Source organism: Rhinoderma darwinii, chromosome 7 (genome assembly GCF_050947455.1).
Source record: "Rhinoderma darwinii isolate aRhiDar2 chromosome 7, aRhiDar2.hap1, whole genome shotgun sequence".
Classification (NCBI taxonomy): domain Eukaryota; kingdom Metazoa; phylum Chordata; class Amphibia; order Anura; family Rhinodermatidae; genus Rhinoderma; species Rhinoderma darwinii.
Window position 1 is genome coordinate 80,309,702 of NC_134693.1, and position 24,237 is coordinate 80,333,938.

The 24,237-nt window shown below is 43.2% G+C and overlaps 1 protein-coding gene across 1 annotated transcript in view; it reads left to right on the forward strand.

Moving 5' to 3' along the window:
- The window catches only part of CCDC134 (coiled-coil domain containing 134), a 62,436-nt gene extending 41,928 nt beyond the window's left edge, over positions 1 to 20,508 (forward strand). Inside the window, exons 5-7 of the mRNA XM_075833606.1 lie at positions 5,898 to 6,079; positions 6,393 to 6,464; positions 20,098 to 20,508. Coding sequence (XP_075689721.1) covers positions 5,898 to 6,079; positions 6,393 to 6,464; positions 20,098 to 20,223 — 380 coding nt within the window. The 3' untranslated portion in view covers positions 20,224 to 20,508. The remainder of the gene's footprint in view (positions 1 to 5,897; positions 6,080 to 6,392; positions 6,465 to 20,097) is intronic.
- The last annotated feature ends 3,729 nt before the right edge of the window (positions 20,509 to 24,237 follow it).

Here is a 24,237-nt window from a genome sequence, read left to right on the forward strand (position 1 = left end):
TTAATCCAATGCAAAAATTGTGGGTGGCTTTTGGGGGGTGATTTGGTTTCCGCATCAGAATCCGCACAAAAATAGCTGTGTGAACTGACCCTTACTCGTAGGACGGAATACACATTTCACACTGCAGTACACAAAGTTATTTGTATTGCTAGTCACGGGTATGTATTCACCACCTGTAGAAATATCAGTGGGTCCCTGAGAAGAAATGTCTGAGCATGTGGGGAATACTTGACCTGCATAGTACAAACATGACATGAATATAGCCTGGGATTTCAGCAGTACAATAGATCTGTCATTATAACTCTGCTGACCCTACTCTAGCCTCCACAGCAAAGTTGAAAAATGAGCTTCACAAAATAGAATGTTTGTCTATTTTATTTATTTTTGTATATGCAGAGCTGTAAAAAAGTGCTGGCCTCTTGCCCGATTTCTTCAATTTTAATATAAGATACTGACAACACAAGTAAACACAAAAGGCAGCTTTTAAATGATCATTCCATTTAATTGAGGATAAAGATTTATTCAAAACCTATATTGTCCATGTGAAAAGTAATTGCCCCCCTAAACCTAATGGCTGGGTGTCCTACTCTTGGCAGTAACAACTGCAATGAAACATTTCCAATAGCTTCGCCCATTCTTCTTTGCAGAATTGTTTTACTTCGTTAGAGAGTTTTCGATCATGAACTGCCTGTTTAAGTTCTTGCCACAGCTTCTCCATGTGATTCAATTCAGAACTTTCACTTGGCCACTCCAAACCCTTAAGTTTTATTTTTTTAGCCATTTAGAAGTGGACTTGCTTGTGTGCTTTGGTTCATTGTCCTGCTGCGGAATCAAACTGTACTAGAGATTTAGGTCACAAACTGACGGGCGGACATTCTACACAAGGATTTCCTGATAGAGAGCAGAATTCATGGAGACATCAATTATGACAAGTCATTCAGGACCTGCAGGAGTAAAGTAAAACCGAGTCCGTCACACTACCACTACCTTGTTTGACTGTTGACAAGATGTAATGAAACCTTTTGACTCATCAGTCTACAGAATATTATCGCAAAAGTCCATCCAGATGTTTTTTAGCAAATGCTAGATGAGCCTTTGTGTTCTTTTTTGGTCAGCAGTGGTTTGCGCCTAGCAACTCTCCCATGGATTGCCCAGTGTATTTCTTATTGTGGAATTGTGTACATTGACTTTAACTGAGACAAGTGAGGCTTGTAGTTCGTTTAGATGTTAATCTGGGTTCTTTTGTGACCAACTGGATGAGTCGTCGATGCGCTCTTTGATATTTTGGAAGGTGGGCCACTCCTATGAAGGTTCACCACTGTTCCAAATTTTTGTCCATTTGTGGATAATAGCTCTCATTGAGGTTCGCTGAAGTCCTAGAGCCTTAACAATGGCTTTTTAACCCTTTTCCGACTGGTACAAATCAAAGTCATTGAAATCTATTTGAAGCTCTTTAGAAAGTGGGATTATGTGCTGCTCTATAGACCTCTAGTTTGCTTAACATTGTCAGACAGGTTCTATTTAAAGAGGCTCTGTCACCAGATTATCAAATCCCTATCTCCTATTGCATGTGATCGGCGCTGCAATGTAGATAACAGTAACGTGTTTTTTTTAAAAAAAAAAATATCATTTTTGGCCAAGTTATGAGCAATTTTATACTTATTCAAATGAGCTTTGAAATGGACAACTGGGCGTGTTTTTTTTTTTTTTTCGTATTTCCAACTGGGCGTGAATTGTGTTTTTAACTACTGGGCATGTTTACTTGTTTTACTAACTGAGCGTTGTGAATAGAAGTGTATGATGCTGACAAACAGCATCATACACTTCTCATCATTCCCACCCAGCTTCTTTCACTAAAGATACACAGCGTGACGTCACCCACAGGTCCTTCAACCTTGTCGTCGGACAAAGAAGATACATCGGCTGAAAGGCGTCCAAACGGTTAATATGCTCATATGGAGCTGTGGTGTCTTCTCTCTTCCGACGCCAAGGTTGAAGGACCTGTGGGTGACGTCACGCTGTGTCTGCAGTGAAAGAAGCTGGCTGGGAGTGATGACGTCACCCACAGGTCCTTCAACCTTGGCGTCGGAAGAGAGAAGACACCACAGCTCCATATGAGCATATTAACCGTTTGGACGCCTTTCAGCTGATGTATCTTCTTTTTCCGACGACAAGGTTGAAGGACCTGTGGGTGACGTCACGCTGTGTGTCTTTAGTGAAAGAAGCTGGGTGGGAATGATGAGAAGTGTATGATGCTGTTTGTCAGCATCATACACTTCTATTCACAACGCCCAGTTAGTAAAACAAGTAAACATGCCCAGTTGTTAAAAACACAATTCACGCCCAGTTGGAAATACGAAAAAAAAACGCGCCCAGTTGTCCATTTCAAAGCTCATTTGCATAAGTATAAAATTGCTCATAACTTGGCCAAAAATGATATTTTTTTTAAAAAAAAAACACGTTACTGTTATCTACATTGCAGCGCCGATCACATGCAATAGGAGATTAAGATTTGATAATCTGGTGACAGAGCCTCTTAAAGTGATGTTTAGATTCAACAGGTCTGCCAGTAATCCTGCCTGGGTGTGCCTAGTGAAATTGAACCTAATTGTCAATTGAATTTGGTTAAATGGTTAATGTAGTAGCTAAGGGGGCAATTACTTTTTCACATACGGCCAGGTAGGGCTGAACTTCAATAAATGAAATTATCACTTAAAAACAGCATTTTGCGTTAATTTGGGTTATCTTTGTATAATATTAAAAAGTAGTTTGACCTCAAACATTCAAGTGTGACAAATATGGAAAAATGGAAGAAATTAGGAATGGGGAAAAATCTGATTTGCCATAAAAAATGTGGTTTACATAATGTGTCCTTTTCTTAATGATGCATTCCCTTTTAATAATAATTATGTTCTTAACTTTACGTAAAACAGATTACAATAGGTCAGATTAGAAATATAATCGGTTATGAAACAGTTTCATGACTTGCTCGCATATAAAGCAAATAATGTCATCTGACCATGAATTGTATGGCAAAGAAATCAGAATGCGGCTAATGTCCACTTCATCTTGTGTTTCTTGGCAGGTTTGTTTTAAAATGACCCAGTCCAAAGATTTATTTTTTACTTTACATTGCAAATGTATCGTAAACCTACATCTTGCTCTACACCATTATGGTCCGGCCTACATTTCAGCCTTTTATTTTCTGCACTTAAAAATGGTCACCTGAGTCCCAAGTCTGGGACACGCTCCCCCCAACCCCATTTACTGCCCTCTGATGGACCTGCGCTGATGACGTTGGCGCCGCTGGACACCGGTGCCATTTTGGAGAGCGAAAAGTAAGGAGACCCGGATCATTCAGGAGCGGAGCAGCAGTAATGTTGACTATACATTTGCAATGTATGGTAAAACATTTTATTTGGACTGGATAGTCGCTCTAAGGGTATGTTCACATGGAGTGTTTTCAGCCATATTTCGGGCCATAAACATCCCGAAAAACGGCTGAAAAATCGGAAGCAGAACGCATCCAAACATCTGCCCATTGATTTCAAAGGGAAAAATGGCGTTCTGTTCCGATGGGTCGTTTTTTAAAAAAAACGGCTGCAAAAAAGAAGTGCATGTCAGTTATTGGGACTTTTTTGGAGTCGTTTTTCATTGACTCTATAGAAAAACAGCTCCAAAAATTTCCGTAAAAAATGCTCCGAAAATCGTGAGTGGCTTAAAAAAACGTCTGAAAATCAGGAGCTGTTTTCCCTTGAAAACAATCCCCGTATTTTGAGAAGTTTTTTATTTTGTGTGTGCACATAACCTAAAGGGAAGTCTTAAAACTGTTGACAGGGTGATCTAAGGAAAGGGGGACGGCATTTTAAACCTAGAGAACATTTTTAATTCCACTTGTGCGCCAATCGCAAGTGCCACTGTGGCGGGACTTGATGCGGAAGTGCTCCTGCACTGCATGCTGCAAGTCCTGCCGCTTTGCTCTGAGCGGTCTCCTGATTGGCCGCTAGAGCTGTCACTCAGGAAGAGGCACTTGCAACCGCCGCGCCGAGGAATCAAATGTCGGTTTCTCAGACATGCACCTTGCATGACCTAGAAAAAAAGGTATGTTTACAATACGCTTCCCCTCCCCTATATCAACCAGGTTCCTTTTAGTGGAAAAATTATTGAACATAGATTTGTCTTTCACATAGTAAGTGTTCTAGTACATGTTTTGATGAAAACTTGTTCAGGTTTTTTGATGCAGCTATTGAAGCCAAAACCAGGAGTTTATTCAAGTAAGAGGAGAAGTAGTATCTGTCATTTATACTTCCTCGTCCTTTATGATCCACACCTGGTTATAGCTTGTTCGTTTGTTTCTTTGTTTTTACCGCCAAATTGCGCTGAAGTAGCAAATTTGCGGTAGTCGTGGAAATAAAACGTGACATGACTTCTACGTCTAAATATATTAATAACTGGAATAGGGTATCCACTAATATTAATAAATAACTTTTATTGAGTATTCTTTAAAATCAACTAAAATGGTGACTTAAAAAAGTTCACATATGAATGAGGTCCCTAGTCCATGGGATATGCTCGTATTCACGATTACCTCAATGGTGGCTGTGTTTAGACCAGGGGTCTCAAACTCGGCAGGGTAAGTGGGCCGCATATAGAAAAAATGGGAAGTTGACAGGCCGCATTACTTTCAAATTTGATACAATACAAAATTATTGTTAATAAATTACTTATTTGAACTACTATAACACTATATTACTATAATAATAATACTACATTACTATAATAATACATTACTATAATAATAATACATTACTATAATAATACTACATTACTATAATAATAATACATTACTATAATAATAATACATTACTATAATAATACTACATTACTATAAAATTAATACTACATTACTATAATAATACCGCTAGGTTTAAAATTTGAGATATTTCTCCACGTGCAGTCCGGCGGCTCAGTTGGCAGCATTTGGCAGACTCATATGTCAAGATTGGGCAGCCCCTTTTTAGATAGTGCCGCAGTGCCCTCTGTGGATGCTGCCGCAGTGCCCTCTGTGGATGCTGCCGCAGTGCCCTCTGTGGATGCTGCCGCAGTGCCCTCTGTGGATGCTGCCGCAGTGCCCTCTGTGGATGCTGCCGCAGTGCCCTCTGTGGATGCTGCCGCAGTGCCCTCTGTGGATGCTGCCGCAGTGCCCTCTGTGGATGCTGCCGCAGTGCCCTCTGTGGATGCTGCCGCAGTGCCCTCTGAACCAAATGACTGTTGTGTTCGAGCATTACCAGTCTCTTATGTCACTAGCATCTGTATGTTCATAAACTCAGAAAATAAATATCTGATATAGACTATTATTGTAAAATGAGCAAGCACTGAATGACTTGAATGGTGCTCAATAATCATTTTCTTTAAGCTTTCTACGTCTAAACACAGCCCTCATTGGGGTAATGGGGTATACGAGCATATTCCATGGATTAGGGACCTCATTAATTTATTTATGTGAACTTTTTTAAGTCACCCTTTTAGTTGATTTTAAAGCATACTCCATAAAAGTTATTAGTAGATACGCTTTTCCAGTGATTAACTTTTGCCACGGGGTCTATAGAACCAATTTTTGGTTGATAACCAGTGATTATTTTCATACGTCTGAATATACCCTTAGTTCAGGATGACACATGCAGTTTTTGGAAAGAAAAGTTATGAAAAAAAGACTGATGCATCTCCTTTCTTTTATGTTTACTCCTGTGTTTGGCTCTAAAAACGGAGGCAAAAACTTCAATAAGAACTGCATTAGAATGGCGTGTATGATCTTGGCCTTTAGTGTTGTGCCTATTAGATAAATTAATATTATTATTATTATATCTTATTAACACCTTCTTTATGTAACTATTTAGCCTATTCACATACTGTGGAGAATTCTGCGTTCTTTGGTGACGTCGTACTACGTTTTCCCAAGATTGTTCACCATTATTTTGATCGAAATTCAAATTGGAACAACCTAATTCGGTGGGGTATCGGCTTTTGTAACCTGAGTGGCATCTTTGATGACGGTCCACATTCCCAGCTTCTTGGACTGGTATGCCTTAACCCACTATGTTGGAGAACTACTCTCTTATGTCCATGCATGTAAACATATTTGTCTCTGATTTCAGTTAGCTGGAGCAGCGCTCACAGCATTGTTCTCCTTTCTTCATTCCTTTACACGTAATGTGTTTCTTATTACAGCAATTCACTGCTGGATTAATATTGCGCTCCTTTTGCTTTATTTGAAGTTGGTATTATATATACTTTATAGGTGCAATATATGAACTGCTGCACAGTACAGTATATATACTGCCGCACATATTTCTGACCGCTACACTGTGGTTACATCTAACTTCTTATTTTAGATGTCTCAGGAGTTGGGCATCAGTGAAAAATCCCCCGACTATCGAAATCCTTTTAGGACTGAAAATATGGAAGTAAGTTTATTTTCCTTATTTGAATATGTGGATTTTAAAGTGCATTTATTTTTTAAATAAAAGCATTAAAGGGGTTGTCTGCTGTTTTTTTACAAAAAGAGATTGTCCAATCAGTCCCTCAACTTCAAGCTGATTACTGGAGGTAAGAAACCGCAATCGTTTAACCCCTTCCTGCCCTATGACGTACGTTTACATCATGGGTGGGAAGCGGTTACCACTAAATGCTGTATATGCCCACGCAATCCAGAGTGGGAGCTTCCTGTAATATGCAGCCTGGCTCCCATGTAACCACTCGGATCAGAGCTAGCTCTCATCCCGACTGTTTAACCACTTAGATGCCGCTCCATATCGACCGCAGTTTCCTTGTGGTTGACAGAGGGAATGGGGCTCCTTCCGTACCGCGTCCGCATTATGCGATTGTGGGCTTTTGATGGGTCGCTATGGCAACTGGTGGTAGGGAATAAATTACTATAGTTTTATTGAACATTTGGAAAACTGCTATTAAACTTATAAGCTTATTTTTGCTCGAAAAAACTGTCCCAGAATCACTTGGATAAGTAAATCCATTCCAAAGTTCTTACCACATAAAGTGACATATGATCGATTTTAAAAAATGGGGCTGTGTCCAAAATAGGCCGCTTCCTTAAATGGTCACTAACTTTTCAACAAACTTGCATGAATCAATAGTACAAGCAAATATAAGAAACGTTGTAATATATCTTATTAGAGGAAAATGCCTTTTTCTCAATTTATCAGGCTCCCCCTCCCTCCTCCTAACTGTTTACTCTGAATTTACAGCTAAATCAGTCTTCTCAAAATGAGACGGACTGCCAGCTCACTGAAGGATCAGGTTACATGTTGACATAGAAGTCTATTGTGAGAAAAATGAGGGTGCAGCGGCAGTGAGAGACACAAATATATGTTACTGCAGTTTCTAGTAAGTGTTACGTATACACGCATTTCACCGCATTGCTGGATTCACAACTCATTACTGCTATATGATGTCCTTCATACTGCTGCGGTTTCTGTGGATTTTCTACAGAGAGACAGGAGAGCAGGATTCTCCTCTTCTCTATATTGGTTTTATATGGGAGACATGTTAGCCGTTAGGCTCCACCCAATAGCTCAGGGAAAACTGAGATTAGAGCCTGCAGAGGAGGAAACTGCTAAATGCCATATTCAAGTAATATAATGGCCAGAAATAATGATATTCGTCATGTTCAGACATATGACAGCTTATTCTGAAAAGTCACCTGAAATGTTTGCTTTTAAGGGGTTTTCCACTTTCTGAAAATTGATGACCTATCCAACCGATAGGTAGTCAGTATATGATCGGTAGGTGTCCGACATCCAGACGCCGCACCGATCCGCAACTCCGGCTGCGTCCGTGCACCGGATGTTTGGAATGGGATGCAGTAGTTGGAACCGGAAGCAAATTACTTCGACCACTGCATAGCGGCTGTTCGGCGGAACTGCAGCTCTGCTCCTATTCACTTGAATAGGAGATGAGTTGCAATACTGCAACTCGGCCGCTATTCTTTGACCGGAGTCATCTGCTTCCGGCGACATCGTTCGGCAGCCGGAGTGCTGGATCGGTGCGGGGTCTGGGTGTCGGACACGTACCGATCATATACTGTTGACCTATGCGGTGGATAGGTCATCAGTTTTCAGAAAGAGGAAAACCCCTTTAACCCTCTCCTGCAAATGAACGTGACTGCACGTCCAGATTACAAGTGATTTACCACAGTCAGGCGTACTGTCACGTCCTCGCTTTAAACTGTTACTGTGTTAAGTGACATAGTGACAGCGCCAGGACCGCAACAGTCAGCGACAGATGCCGGGCAGGACTCACTGACACCGGGACAATCGGAATGGTCCTGTGCCAGCAAGCGCTGTGATTGGCCAGTCAGTACTGACTGGCCAATCACAGCATAGGAGGCAGGTTTAACAGGCATCTCCTTCTCTGACAAGCTCTTTTGTGTGTCACTTTCGGTCGTGTTAGTGAAGAGATCAAGCGATCAATAAATGTGAAGTGATAAAACCCTCAGATCTGCTTTTTTCTGCCCAGTGATCACCACCATTGGTTCCCAATGGTCATCTAATTAATCTATTCATTCACCCACAGTGCCCTGCTGTGACCTGTGCCCAGCCATCACCTGTCGCAGTACTCTGTCGCCATCGCCCTGCTGTGTCCCTTGATTGCACACTGCCTGAGTTCCCTGTTGGGTAGCAATGCCACCTGCCATCTAGATTTTCCCCTGGTTGGTAGGGTATCCTCATCAAATACAGCAGGATCGCTGCCGCCGGTCCATTCTCGTTGCTTACTTGGTAGTAGCGTTTTTTTTTTTTTTTTAAATATAAAGAAATTTGCGTAGTTATTTGTGGTTTTAGTTCGTTCCTATACTAATTAGCTGGGACGCGATTGTGAAATCACCCAATATGGCTTGAAGGGTTTTCACTGCCGAGGAAGCATATGAAATGCTTTGCTCCGATATGGACAGTGCAGGCGAAAGTGAAGCCTAGTTCGAGCTCTCATCCTCATCCGTATCAAGCGCCTCGGAGTCTGCATCCTCCCCGTCGGCCCAGAAGAGGTCCTGCTCTGCCTGAGCTGACGTTGGTAGCTGGAGTCCATTATACCCCCCAGGTGCCTGAATTTTCAGCCCCCTCAGGCATTCAAGTTGATACAGCAGGGTTTAGCCCCATAGATTATTTTAAACGTTATTTTTTTTTATACCCTTTTTCAATTTTAATGGTCCAGCAGACCAACCTATTTGCGGATCAGTTCATCTCCCAGAACCCCAACTCCTTTTATGCGAGAGGCCAAATTTGGAACCCCATAAACTCAATGGATTTGACGTTTTGGGGCTTATCTTTTTCAAATTCAAGAATTTTTATTTTATATCCACAGAAAGTAAATAAAATACAAATACAAAGATTCAAAAAGCATACAAGAAATACATAAAATCCAGCGAACAGGCAAAGATCCGTATGAATTTCAGTGTATAGACAGTCCAATAGAACCATCAGAGTCAAGGGGATGACTCTGAGCCGGAAAGAGGTGGGCCGGTCCAATGCGACCCCCGACAAAATAAATGCTGGCAACGTAGGCCTATGTTGGCGGTGGTTGCTAGCAAATGAGATGGACCATACGTGTTTAGAGGAAGAAGGACAGAAGAGATATAGAGAAGAAGCCAGTACAAAGTACTACAGATTAGAAAAAGGAAGGTGGGGACATGACGAACCTGGATCCTGAGTATTGATAATACAATAAAGGCAGAAGGTCATCCGATAGCTACAATGTCATTAGAAGATGTTGGTACAATTGCCAGAGGATAGGCACATTGGAAGAGAACCGACCTGAGGGAAGATACCACTTCCATTCGGTATAGCAGGGACAACATTAGCTAACTAATGTATGGTACATGGAGAACGAAAGGAAAATGTTCCACTGAAGTCAGGTGTTTATGTAGCGAGTGGTCGCTTCTGGAGTTTGGGCGATTGAGATCCTCCATCCTCTGCACCAACGCTACCTCCTGGAACCAATCGTCCAAAGTAGGGGGTTCTATTATTTTCCATTTGCGTGGAATGACTGACTTCGCTGCCTGTAATAAGTGTCTAAAGAGAGATCGTTTGTATGCATACATGGGCATGGGGAACATAAACCATAGCGTCGCCTGAGGGGAATCCGGAACCATGAATCCAGTGGTTTTGTGGATAAGTTTAAGTACCGCTTCCCAGAAGGACCTCAGTAGAGGGCAGCTCCACCAAATGTGTGTCATGGAGCCACCCGGTGCACCGCAGCGCCAACAGTTATCATGGACCAGGGAATACCATTTATTGAGTGCGGTAGGGACATGGTACCACCGAGAGACTATTTTAAAGCTGGTCTCTTGAGCACGGGTGGCCAAAGAGGCCTTATGGGAGTAGTAGAAGCAGCGCTTCCACTGTGCTTCAGTGAATTGTTTGTTCAATTCCCGTTCCCAGGCTGTGCAGTATGAGAGTGGCTGTTGTGAGCGTTTAACGTGAAGTGGAGGGTTGCATGTTTTTTAGTCGTAGTATAAAAATTTTCCAACTGGTTGTATTCATAAAGCTGTCTAGAGGAAAGCGTGGCATCTGATCGTGCCGAAGCCAACGGAAGTATAGTGGAGTCATTCAAAACATGCGAAAAGTGTAGAGGATGTTGGAGGGTGCCACCAAGGAATGAGCATTGGCCTCAACCTGGGGGGGGGGTGGGGTGTCTGGATTATCCGTGATTGGGGTCAGTGGGCCCAAGGTATCTATAAGAGAGCCATCTGACCTCATTAAGCGTAGTATTATAAGAGTTTGTGGGATAGTGAAGGAAGCCTGGAGTGTAACCCTTTTAAATAAGTGCAATGTCCAGGGGAAATTGGAGAGAGCAGCAGGGCACATAGCTTGGGCCAGGCGTACCCACAATTTAGAGTCTTGGTTTTGGAAAAGGTCAAGGATGTGTGCGTGTGGTGTGGCTAGATAATAAAGGCGTCAATCCCTCAAGACCCACCCCACCCGCCGCATCCATAGGGCAAGTGAAAACAGCCCTATTTATCCACGGTCAACCGGAGGACCAGATAAAGGATCCAAAACATTTTTGAATAAAGAGCCAGAATGACTAAGGGATGAAGATGTGAATGGTCTGCAGGAAATACAGCTGTCTAGGGAGCAGGTTCATTTTCAAAATGTTGATTCTCCCAAACCAGGAGAAGTCCCGTTTTATTCCAAGTGGTCAGATCTCTATGGAAAGATCCAATAAGGGAATAAAATGAGTGGAGTACAATTACGAAAGATCGTCCATAATATGCATTCCCAGATAGGTTATGTCTTTAGAAGGCCACGCAAGGGAAATTCGTTTTAAGAGTGGCAACTAGAGTGTCTGGTAGTGACACATTGAGGGCATCTGATTTGGATAGGTTGATTTTGAAATTAGACCAGGTTTCAAATCGAGACCGTTCCGACATCGAGGGAAGTGAGATATGCGGGTTCATGAGATAGACCAGAGGTCGTCAGCAAATGCAGAGCATTTATATTCTACTCCCCCCTATAGAAATACCCTGTATGTCCAGATTGCCTCGAATAGAAGCCAGAAGATGTTCCATAACCAGCACATAGAGAAGAGGTGAGAGGGGGCAGCCTTGCCTAGTACCATTATGTATGGTGAAAGGTTCTGACAGAGAGCCGTTAATTTTGAGCCGCGCAGAGGGACACTGATAAAGGGCAAAAATTCTAGCAATAAAGAAAGGGCCTAAGCCTATATGATGGAGGGTGGAGCAGAGAGCAGGCCAGGAGATTCTATCAAACGCCTTTTGGACATCTAATAAAAGAAACATGAGGGGGGTGTGATGGGATTGGGCATGATGGATAATGCCTAGGGTCTTGAGCATGTCGCGGGCCTCCCATCCAAGCACAAAACCCACCTGATCTCAGTGAATCATGGTGGGTAGATGTTTGTTCAGTCTATTGGCCAGGAGCTTGGCATAAATTTTTAAATCCACGTTAAGCAGAGAGATGGGCATACAACTGGGGGTCTTTACCCTGTTTAGGGAGGACCACGACATGCACCAGGGTAGAGTTAGGAGGAAACAGGACTTCATGGAAAATTGCGTTAAGGGATTAGAGTTAGAGGGGTGAGCGGTATATCTATCCGATCCCGGACTCTTTCCCCCCCCCCCCCCGCCCCCCGAAGATCCTTTATAATAGCGAGAATTTCTGGAACGGAGAAGTCTCCCTCCATGTCCATTATGTCTTCTGTGGACAAACATTGAAAAGGGGTGGAGGGAGATTCCTGGGCCCCGGGTGGAGACGGGGGGGGGGGGCGTAAATTATAAAGGCTGGAGTAATGAGCGTGGAAATTTTTAACAATATCAGGTGTAGTATGAGCTAAGAGGCCTGTTGTAGATTGCTCTGGCCAACATGCGGCCACTCTTGTCGCCATTTTCGTAGAATCTACTACAGCAAATTTGCAAAGTTCGTTTATGTGCCGAGTCTAAAAGATGTCTGGCCTCCTGTCGAGCACACTGTAGGTTACGCAGAATTGAGCTAGAGAGTGCATGTTTATGTGCCATCTCAAGAGAGGAGACTTTCTGTAGGGCAATTTTGAAGGCGTGAGCCCTTTCTCTCAAGTCAGGCACCATGCTTTATAAGGATTCCCCTAAGTACGCACTTGAGGGTTTCCCACTGCAATATAGGAGATGTGGTGTCAGATTGTTTCAGGTCAGAGAGACAGACCTCCTCCAGGAGGAGTCTCATTGAGTCTCCACGTCCAGGAAGTTTTAGTGAGAAATGGGAGTTGTAAAGTGCAAAATACAGGGGCATGGTCTGACAACAAAATATTACCAATGGATGTGGAAGTCACCCAAGGGAGAGCGGGATGTTGGATGAGTATATTGGCCAGGTGACTAGGTGCCATGCGGAGGAGAGTAGTAACTATAATCCCTATCAGTGAGATGTTGGAGGCGCCATGCATCGCACAGTTGCAGGCGCAGAAGAGCGCGTTTAACTTTTTTAACGGCATTGTAAGCCACACTCGAGCAACCGATGGAATTGTCCAGGGTCGGATCTAGGGTAAGATTAAAATATCCGCAGAGCAGTACAATGCCCCAGACTTAAAGGGAGGGCTGTGTCAATGAGGGCCGTTAAAAAGGATACTTGGCCATGGTTGGGGTCCTAAGCGTTGCCTCCAATTGTGAGAACTAAAATAATATAACCGGCTGTAGTGTCAACCGTATAACTAATAATTATTTGATGGGTAAGGGATTTATTAATAGCTATTGCAACTCCACGGGATCTCGCCAGTGAGTTGTTGTTAAGGTACCAGTGCGTATAGAATCTGTGTTTAATGGTGGGTGTGTGACCTTCCTTTAAAATGTGTTTGCTGAAAACAGGCGATGTGGACCTTACGTCTGTACAGGTGATGGAGTATCTGTGCCCGTTTCTCCGGAATGTTCAGCCCCTTGGCATTGAATGAAGCTACTGTGACATCCGCCATCAGTTCGATTGAGGAATCAGTATGCCGACCATATGCAATAGCGAGAAAAAAACATGGGTCCAGGTTCGTCAAAGGGGGAAGAGAAGAGGGAGGATAGCCGAAGAGAGGAAAGAGTGAGTGAGCCAATACGCCTTTTAACGGCGGCCACTAACGGGCTTTATTCTGATGCATGTGCCTTTTTACGGCACTGCATCAGGATAAAGTAAACAGAGCAGGGAGTGTCAAATCTCCCCGCTCTCAGCTACTAGAGGCAGCTGAGGGCTGGGAGCGTCCCTGCTCTGCCGGGTGAGATCGATATTAGTATCGATCTCACCCATTTAACCCTTCAGATGCGGTGTGCAATAGCGTGCACCGCATCTGAGTGTACGATCGATCGCCGAGTGTCTGTGTCTCTAATGGCAGCCGGGGGCCTAATAAAGGCCCCCAGGTCTGCCTGGAGCGACTGCCTGCTAGATAATGCCGGAGGCATGACCTAGCAGATGCCTGGCCGTTTTAAACGGACAGGCAGTAATACACTGCAATACAAAAGTATTGCAGTGTATTACAATAGCGATCGGAGAATAGCATATTATAGTCCCCTAGTGGGACTAGTAAAAAAGTAAAAAAAAAGTTTAATAAAGTTAATGAAAAAAAAAATGTGAAAAAAATGTGTCCCCTTACACAATGCTTTACTATTAAAAAAACAAAATAAAGTAAAAAAGTTACACATATTTGGTATCGCCGCGTCCGTAACGACCCCGACTATAAATCTATAACATTATTTAACCCGCACGGTGAACGCCGTAAAAAATGTAATAAAAAACTATGGAAAAATTGCTGTTTTCTGTGAATCCTGACTTTAAAAAAATGTTATAAAAAGTGATCAAAAAGTCGCATCTACTCAAAAATGGTACCAATAAAAGCTACAAGTCTTCCCGCAAAAAAAAAGCCCTCATACAACCGCATCGGCGGAACAATAAAAACTATACGTCTCTTCAAATATGGAGACACAAAAACAAATAATTTTGAAAAAAAAGCGTTTTTACTGTGTAAAAGTAGTAAAACATACAAAAACGATACAAATTTGGTATCGTTGCAATCGTAACAACCCGCTGAATAACGTTATGGTGTTATTTATATCACACGGTAAACGCCGTTGATTTAAGACGCGAAAAAGAGTGGCGAAATTTCAGGTTTTTTTCTATTCCCCCCCCCCAAAAAAAAGTTAATAAAAGTTAATCAATAAATAATATGTCCCCCAAAATGGTGCTATTAAAAAGTACAACTTGTCCCGCAAAAAACAAGACCTTATACAGCTATGTCGACGCAAAAATAAAAGAGTTATAGCTCTTGGAATGCGACGATGGAAAAACGTAAAAAATGGCTTGGTCATTAAGGTCTAAAATAGGCTGGTCATTAAGGGGTTAAAATACAAAAAAAACAACAACAAAAAAAGCAGTATCCGGGAGACTGCCGCGTGACCTAAGTGTAAACATTCAGGAAACCATAGGACACTAAGAGCGCCCTGGAATGGTCGAAAACCTACGAGGGGAAAGTAACAGCTATGTATCAGAGCCGTCGGTGCCACTGACCTAATGATAAAGTGGCTTTGATAGACTGGCAAAATAACTAAGCAACATGTGATTAAACAAGGACAGGAACTTCACATTGGTAGGGTCAGGTAAAGGGGGGAGTACTCTAAAGTATGTCCACATATGTGGGGAAACCGTGTACTAGGGCAAACTAAGGGTATGTGCACACACACTAATTACGTCCATAATTGACGGACGTATTTCGGCCGCAAGTAGTGGACCGAACACAGTGCAGGGAGCCGGGCTCCTAGCATCATACTTATGTACGATGCTAGGAGTCCCTGCCTCTCCGTGGAACTACTGTCCCGTACTGAAAACATGATTACAGTACGGGACAGTTGTCCTGCAGAGAGGCAGGGACTCCTAGCATCGTATATAACTATGATGCTAGGAGCCCGGCTCCCTGCACTGTGTTCGGTCCGGTACTTGCGGCCGAAATACGTCCGTCAATTACGGACGTAATTAGTGTGTGTGCACATACCCTAACAGTGGTATGCTATGTAGCCACAAAGCATTGAGAAATGTCCACAAATATAAAGCAGATCGAGCAGTCTCTAACAAAGGGGATGCTGCAGGTTCCTGTCATCTGGATCTCCTCCTAGGTCCCCGCTGAGGACGACCCTTTAGTTGAGATGGAAGGGAAGAGTGGTTGATTGGATGTCTGCTGGCAGTGTAGGACAACAAGAATGGCCAGTCCGCCAGAGACAGATGAGGGAGACGCAGGTCTCTCTGAAAGTGAGAGAGGTAGTCAGGTGACCTCCAGGTAAATACACGTCCTTCATGTCGGACTATCCGTGTGAAAGGGATACCAACGGTAAGAGAGGTTCTGCTCACGTAATCTCTCCAGTAATGGCTTGAGGATTGACCTTTGCGCCAGTGTGCGCCTGGATAAATCGGGTAGAATGCGTATTTGAGAGCCTTCATGCCAGATGACAGACTGCTGCCTAACCTGTAAAACGTGGGGACAGATTCAGGGAGCCCACGGATTCTAAGATTATTTCTCCTGTTGCGATACTCCATGTCGCCCAGATGTTGGAGGGTGGAGTGACGATGTACGGTTGATTGCAAAGAACTGAGAGTTAGGGAGTCTGCATCACGTTGTCTTTCCAGCGTCTCGACCCTAGTAGTAATGGAGGAGAGTTCAGTGCGAAATTGAGCTCATTCTAGTCTGCGATCCTCCACAATTTGTTTAGCTAAGGACCTCATGTCAGGACCTCATGTCATCCTTAGTGAGTATTGCTTGAACCAACTGACGTATATGTCCGATAGGGTTGCAGGCCTGTCGGCACCATGACATTTTGGATTATAAACCGGTACGGGCATAGGAAGAGACGTATCCCACTGGAAAATAGCAGGAAGTCCCTCGGGGGTTAGCTCTGTCCCAATTGGCTGTGAAGCGGTGGTCAGAGGCCCATAATGTTGGGAATGGCCAGTCGATAATGGCCATTGTGAGGGGAGCAAAGCTGCAGGTGCGGCAGAGGGGGAAAGGCCTGGGGGACTCCCGCAAGAGGAACTAGAGGACCACTCTGGGGATCTCACAGCCACCTGCTGACCTTGTTGGGAAATATAGGGTACTGGAGCCCTGGCGTTGCTAGGTGAGACAGGCATTAGGGGTGTAGAGCCCTTGTACTCGGTCTGTTGGCCATGAAGTCTGCTGTGCGATTTCCCCCATGGACGGAGGCAACGCCTCAGGGTGTGCGGTATGATGTCCGCAGGGCTCCGGTTGAAAGGAGGCAGACAGTGGCAATCCATAGAGAGCGCAGGGTCCCTCCAGTGACTGGGCCGCTTGTGACTGTGGCCTGGAGCAGGCATTATCCAAGTGCTGGCAGCCCACAGGCTGAACGCTGGCGGGAGGAATCAGATCTTCTGCTTAGCAGACCATGGGCTCCCGCAGGGATCTGGAGTCTTGAGGATACTGCAGGGCTGCCGCGTGGAGGGATCCGGAGGCACTGGTGAGCTGCAAGACGGTGGCCCCGAGTCCGGTTGGCTATCTTGTGCGGCTACCGCTGCAGACGTGGGTCGACGGGCAGCAGTCTCCCCAGAGTGTTGTGGGGGGAGAGCTGCCGACAATTCCCCTGGAGCGGGAGGGTGGACGATCTGGGCAGGCTCGAGGTTAGTGATAAGGTAGGGGGGGGGGATGAAGACTGTCGGCCATCTTGCGTCCGGGCCTGGGCCTCATGAACGCGTTGGCTCTGCTGCTGTGCCGGCACATTCCGTCCAAAGTAAGCCCTGATATCCCCTTGTGGGGATGAAGAACGAGTCGTGGGTCTCGTACTCCGTTTTTTAGATGCTGTCCCCATTTAAAAAGCTGGATGCTAGTCGATTTAACAAAGTATAGGCAGGGTGCTCAGGAGGACACGTCTTCAATCCTTCATAACTGGCCACGCCCTCCTTGGGGCTTATTTTTTAAGCTTTGGTCTCGTCAAAAAGCCAAGCATTAAAGACATTTGTTCCCTTGATTTTATATAACACCTCGCTTTACTGTAGAGTAATGAGCAGGATGCGATTTGAAGCTATACTGTATACTGCACTACGACAACAGTCACTGACTGCACAGGGCCCACGTTTTCATAGGCTCTCTAATATTAGACCTTTAATTGCCCACTACTATCAAAGTTTTTCCAAAGTTTATACCCCCCAACAAAACATTTGTGGTGGATGAGTCCTTAGCTTCTTAGGTAGTCAGGCAGTATCTACCAAATAAAAGTGCCGATATGGCATTAACCCCTCCCCAACCACCACACTTGAATTGACTAACTGCAGTACAATGGTCCTTGTGCTTGCAGCATATTAATTTACGTGTTTTACTAACTGAGCACACAGTGTTGCCCCTATTCTCGGCATCTCTCAGTACTGGCTGCTACTAGCGCCTTAGTACTGAGGGAAGACATCAGGATCGATTAGCCCCTTATATGCGGCGGTCAATAGAGACCACCAAATGTAAGGGGTTACAACACTATCTAGACCCCCACAACGCGATCGTGGGGTGTCGATGGCTGCTAGGGCGTGTAGATGTAGTTTAAAAAATGGGTTCATTTTTTGGAGTTTCCATTGGATTAGTACTTTAGGGGTTCTGCAAATGCATCACGGCACCTGAAAACTATTCCAGAAATATCTGTCCTCTAAAAGCAAAATAGCTCATCTTCGCTTCTGATCTGTGTCGTGTGCCCAAACAGCAGTTTACAGCCACATATTTGGTATTGCCGTATTCAAGAGAAATTGTGTAACAAACTGTGGGTGCTTTTTCTCCTTTAACCCCTTGTGAAAATTATTAATTTTAGGCTAAAGCAACATTTTCTTTGAAATTTTTATTTTTTACAGCCCACTGTATAAAACGCATGTGGGATCAAAATGCTCACTATACCACTTGAAAAATTCCTTAAGTGGTGTCGTTTCCAAAATGTCATCATTTGTTGGAGATTTCCACTGTTCTGGTATCTCATGGGCTTTGCAAATGCGTCATGACACCTGAGAATGATTCCAGCTAAATCTGCCTCCAAAAGCCAAATGGCGCTCCTTCCCTTCTGAGCCCTGCCATGTGCCCAAACAGCAGTTTCACCACACATGCGGTGTTGCCGTACTCTGTAGAAATTGCTTTACAAATGTTAGGGTGCTTTTTCACCTTTTATTTTTTGAGAAAATAAAACATTTTAAGCTAAAGCTATGTGTTATTGGGAAAAAAAAAAAATGTCACTGCCCGATGCTAATAAAATCTATGAAACACCTGTTTGGTCAGAATGCTTACTACACTAATAATTTCCTCAAGGGGTGTAGTTTCCCAAATGGAGTAATTTTTTGGGGTTTTCCACTGTACTGGTACGTTAGGGGCTTTGAAAATGTGACGTGGTGCAGAGAAACCAATCCAGCAAAATTTGCTGTCCAAAAGCCAAATGGCGCTCCTTCCTTTCTGAACCCCGCCGTGTGCCCAAACAGCAGTTTATCACCACATGTGGGGTATTTCTGTACTCTAAAGAGGTTGCTTTACAAATGTTGGGGTCCTTTTTCTCCTTTGTTGAGAAAATGAAAAATTTTGAGCTAAAGCTATATCTTATTGGAACAAAAATTTTATTTTTCATTTCCACTGCCCAATGCTAATAAAATCTACGAAACACCTGTGGTGTTAAAATGCATCCTCACTCTTGCATTGCATTACACTAATTACTCTGTTGTGCTTATTCGGTCTCACGCCAGGAGACCGAAAAAGCACAGTAATTGTGCAAACCGGCCAAATGAGAATGTAATCCCTGATGATGTAGGGGATACTGAAACGCATAGGATTATCAATTGGTGGCAAGGGTTCAGAGGAATATTTTACAATAAAGAGTGATTTGCGGTCTCCGGGTGGATGCATTTCCTAATACCCGAAGTCGCTTCTCCCCTTTCTGACCGCTTGCTTGTGCTTGTTTAGATACTATTGGGCTTACGAGCCAGTTTTATCAGTAATCCATAAAGATATATTTTAATTGTTCTTTCAGGCTGTGATAGTATTGATACATGTTGGCCAATGTCTTTGTTATCATAATTGTGGCCTTCTGTTTAATATAAGTGGTGTGTCATTTTAGCCAATGTCTACGTTAAAGTTCTGCTAATTTATCGATATATCTTGTGATTAAATTTATGGCTGCATCTGCCCCCTTTGATAAATTTGTCACAACCTACATCACTGCCATTAACTTTCACACTGGCTAAACTTCACTTTTTCTTCACCGGAATCTGTGTGAAGGAGAGATGCAACTTCTTTTCCCATATTTTACTTTATTATAACTTTTCTCATAAATGTGTTGAAAATCTGGCCAAGTAGTAAGCTATGGCATTTTTTACGTCCGTTTTACAAACTGACGTGCATGGTGCAAATGCTGCTAAATAACGGTGCAAATGATTAATAAATATGCCGCACAGCAGATTTGGACTAAAATGCACCAGAACAAAGATATATGTGAACTATAGTTTCTTGGAAATATGGGACTGTGCCTAAAAATTTATTGATTATTAAGTCGATTCATTATTGTATGAATTAGCATTATGAGTTTAATAGATGTAATTATGGATGTTTGTTTCTTAGTTTTTACCCAATACAGATGCCTTTCAAAAAGCGTTAAAAGAAGAGGAGAAGCGAAGACGTAAGGAAGAGAAACGGAAAGAAATCAGGAAAGGTCCTCGAATAACGCGCTCTCGGTCAGAATTATAATACTGAGTAGGGGGAACGTGTGCATATAGTGGAGAAAGTCTTATAGGAACATTACATGTGCCAAGATCATTCCTGTTTGAACAAAGATATAACAGAAAACTATTCTAATACTGGATTTAGGAACATGAGTAGAAGATATTACCTATGGCTCTGAGCCCTTTATCGTTTATTTGAATTAATATCAAGGTTTATTGTTTCACTCACCAGGTAATTTGATCTGTAAAACTGAACTGAAAAAGTTGTTTCAAAGGATGTTTAAAGGAGTAAATTGCGTGTTAACATTTATTTGTTTTAGAGTCCGATATTGTCCAGTGGTTCTAAAATCTTTCCAGGAGACACAGCAGGTTATGTTTTCAGCATTTGTCAATGTAAGACATATTTGTAAATCGAGTGAGGCCACGTGTATTTTTACAAAAATTGCTGCAAAACCGCAACAAAGCTGCTATGTGTAGACTCACCCTTAGAGTGCAACAACATGTTGCGGTCAAATTGCATCTTGCCGCCATTTGGTGCAAATAAGCACCAGTTTTGCGAAACAGTGCGTTTTTTGTTTTTTTTTAAAAACGCCACAGCAAAACAACACAATTTTGCCTTTATCTGACACAAGCGGGTCTGTCCTGTACTTTTCAGAAAGTATTAGGCCGTGTTCACATCCCGTTTAGCGTGTTTGCCAGGAAAGCTCCTAATGCACATACTAAACGTATCCATATGGTGAAATCTGCTCAAAGAAGGCCAAAACAGTGTCACATCGATAGGCTGCAGGACCAATTCAGATGCCCTGTGGTTTCAATCCCTGCTATTAGTTGGAGGTTGTTTTATCAGAGTCTATAGCCCCTATCCCATTCACAAAATAAGACTATAGGATAATATATAGACTGCTGAATGCTATGGAAACTGTGAAATTTAAATTATTTTCAGCAGCATTAAAGATGTTCTCCTGCAGGATAGATGATATATATCTGAGCGCTGGGGGTCTAATCACTGGGATCAGGAGAACGTGCCCCCCCCCCCCCGAGTCCTGCAGTCAACAGAGCGGTGGTTAGTATGCGTGTCCACTGCTCCATTTATTCTCCGAGGGACTGATGAAGACAGCGTTTGACTGTTCCTGTCAGTCCCATAGAGAATGAATGGAGCGGCGGACACGCTTGCGTTCTGTTCATGGTGGGATGGGGGGGCATTCTCCTGATCACTGCGGACCTAGCGTTCAGACCCCCCCCCCCTCCACCCCCCCCAGCGATCGGATATTTAACAACTATCCGTGTCTTTGGAGGGGGTGATCTTGTTATATTGTAATTTTGCATCATTTTCACAGATAAAGGGAGCTATTTTGATAGAATTTATAATAGCAAGTTGCTACTTAATTAGTTTTCCAATATTGTGGAGCTATACACTTACACTGATATAACTTATTTTAACTACATGACCACTGTATCTTGCTTTCCTTGCCGCCATCCCCCCAAAAAAAGAAAAACCACATCTTGTGTGATCGAATGCTATAACAGATCTTGAATAGGTACAGAAGCATTACATTTCTATGATTGTCCAGACTACGTGTTAATTTATACTGTGTACAGAATGAGACATTGTAGAACATATTTTAAATACTGCAAACACATACTACTTGTTCGCACTATATACAATATTTATTAATAGTGAATATGCTGCCTTTATTACAAGGGTTGTCCTGTTTTGTGTATATAAGCCATACTTTGTTTGCAAATTTTACACTTCTGGTTGCCGACGTTATATACACATTATTGAAATGTTCATCATACAACTCTTATTTTGTTTTTTAATGGTGATAATCTGGGGAATTTAAGAAAGATACTCTGCATATCTTTAGCAGTACTTAATCCTATGTGTTTGCGTTCCACAGTGATGTTCTACCAAGATTTCATAAATATTGATGTGACTAAATCTTTGTGAATATAATTTTACATGAGCATATACGCACAAAACTCGTCCTCCGCTGCAAAATTAGAAAAACATTCAAAGTGATAGACTAGGCAAAAGCTGAAAATACAGCTATTGGCCATAGTGGATGTGCCCACTCAGCCCCAAAGTCTAAGCTTTGTGGTCTCTGCAGAACTGGCAATCCATAGGTATCCATTGGAAAGCCACTACTGTAACCTATCTGTACATTCTGGACCCGGGCACAAGTTGTCATGGCCTGCCCAGAAACCTGTATAGGGATAGGAAATTCTTCATTGTATGCCCAAACTTTACAATGAGTCACTCTCTATAAAGGTTCCCAGACAGGTCATGACAACCGCTACCTGGGACTTCAGTGTTAGGGCAGGCTGCAAGAGCTCTACACAGTGATTGAATGGGCTACTTGCATCTCTGTGTGATTTTTTTTTTTTTTTTATTATTTTTTTTTTTCCCTAAATAAAATGCATTTACTGACAGATTCAGCTCAGAATGGTTTTCTGCAGCTTGCAAAAGGCTAGACAGCCTCTTTTAGAAGGATCTTCACTCAAAGCACACTACATTTAGCTACAGTAGAATGAATAGTAGGGGTCCAAAATAAGTAATGCTTGCCATGCACGTGAGAGAAAAGTTGGCAGATATTGGCGGGTTTGGCCGATTCTCAGTGGCAGATATTGGGAGAAAGACGGCTCAGGTATATTGAATATTAACATGCACTATGATTTGATCCCACGGGTGATAAGCTGCCGCCAGAGGTGTGTCTTCATTTGAAATAAACATGCTAAGCCGAGAATGCATTTCTATGGTGGAGTAGGCAGAAATAGCTGTCGGCAAACAGCTATCTTATGCTTTACTCTTCAACGGACTCCGGTCAGCCATTCGTGCACACTTTTTGATGTTTAATCTATATCACGAGGATTGCGTTTTATTTTTTTCTTACAGGTTGAATTCAACATGCAGTGTGTTTTCTTGTGTTTGTGATTGTGTTTTTAACATATCTGTGTATAAAAATGTGTGGCTATATAGTAAGGCCCTATTCACACGACCGGGAATCCGGGGTGTGTGACGGCTGTTTTTTTTTGTAAACCAGGCCGTCAAAAAATGGAGCATGCCCTCTTTTCGGCTGTTCTCCCGGCCGCATGGCTCCCATAAAAGTCTGTGGGGCCGTGTAAAGCACGGCTGTCACTCAGATGTGATCCGAGTGACGGCCGAGCTTTCTGCCGCTCGTTCGCTCTCTTCTCCTTCTCACAGTGTGAAGTGCATGTGAGGAGGAGGGTATTTTCTTGCTCCCTGTAGGAGCGGAATCCCCAATCCTTGGCCATAGCATTGCCGAAGCTGTGGCCAGGGATTCCGCTCCAGGAGAATTCCCTAACTTCACTGTCTATATATGGACAGCCACGTCAGGGACTTCTCCTGGTGCGGTCCCCTACTCCTGAAACTGAATCCCCGGCGCATTGGCCGGTGTTTCAGCTCCTGGACAAGTACCTGACTTCACTGTCTGTATATGGACAGTCACGTCAGGGACTTCTCCTGGTGCGGTCCCCTACAGTGGTGCTATCTACAGGAATGGAGGGTGGTGCCATCTATGGTGGGTGCTATGTAAAAGGGGGCTGTGTGACAATACTTACAGGGGGCTGTGTGGCATTACCTACAGGTGGCTGTGTGGCGCTACCTACAAGGGGGGCTGTGTGGCACCACCTACAGGGGGCCTGGGTGGCATTACCTACAGGGTGGCCGTATCTACAGGGGGCAGTGTGGGGAAAAAAATGTACAAATGAAATTCATTCGTTTTTAAAATGGACAAGGAAAAAAACTGATGCAAAACGAGTAAAAATCGGCAATTAAAAACAGAAACGTGGAACGGAAGCGGAACGAATACAAAACAGCAATTTTTATCGGCCGACACTCGGACCCTGTCGTGTGAATTGATCCTAACTGACTGAGGAAAAGCTGGAACACAGTTTATTATTTATTACTGCACAAGTTTAAATAATATGTTCAAAAATATAATTGTCTTCGAATGAAGACATTGATGTTACATTGATGTTACATAGTTAGTACGATTGAAAAAAGACTCGTGCCCAT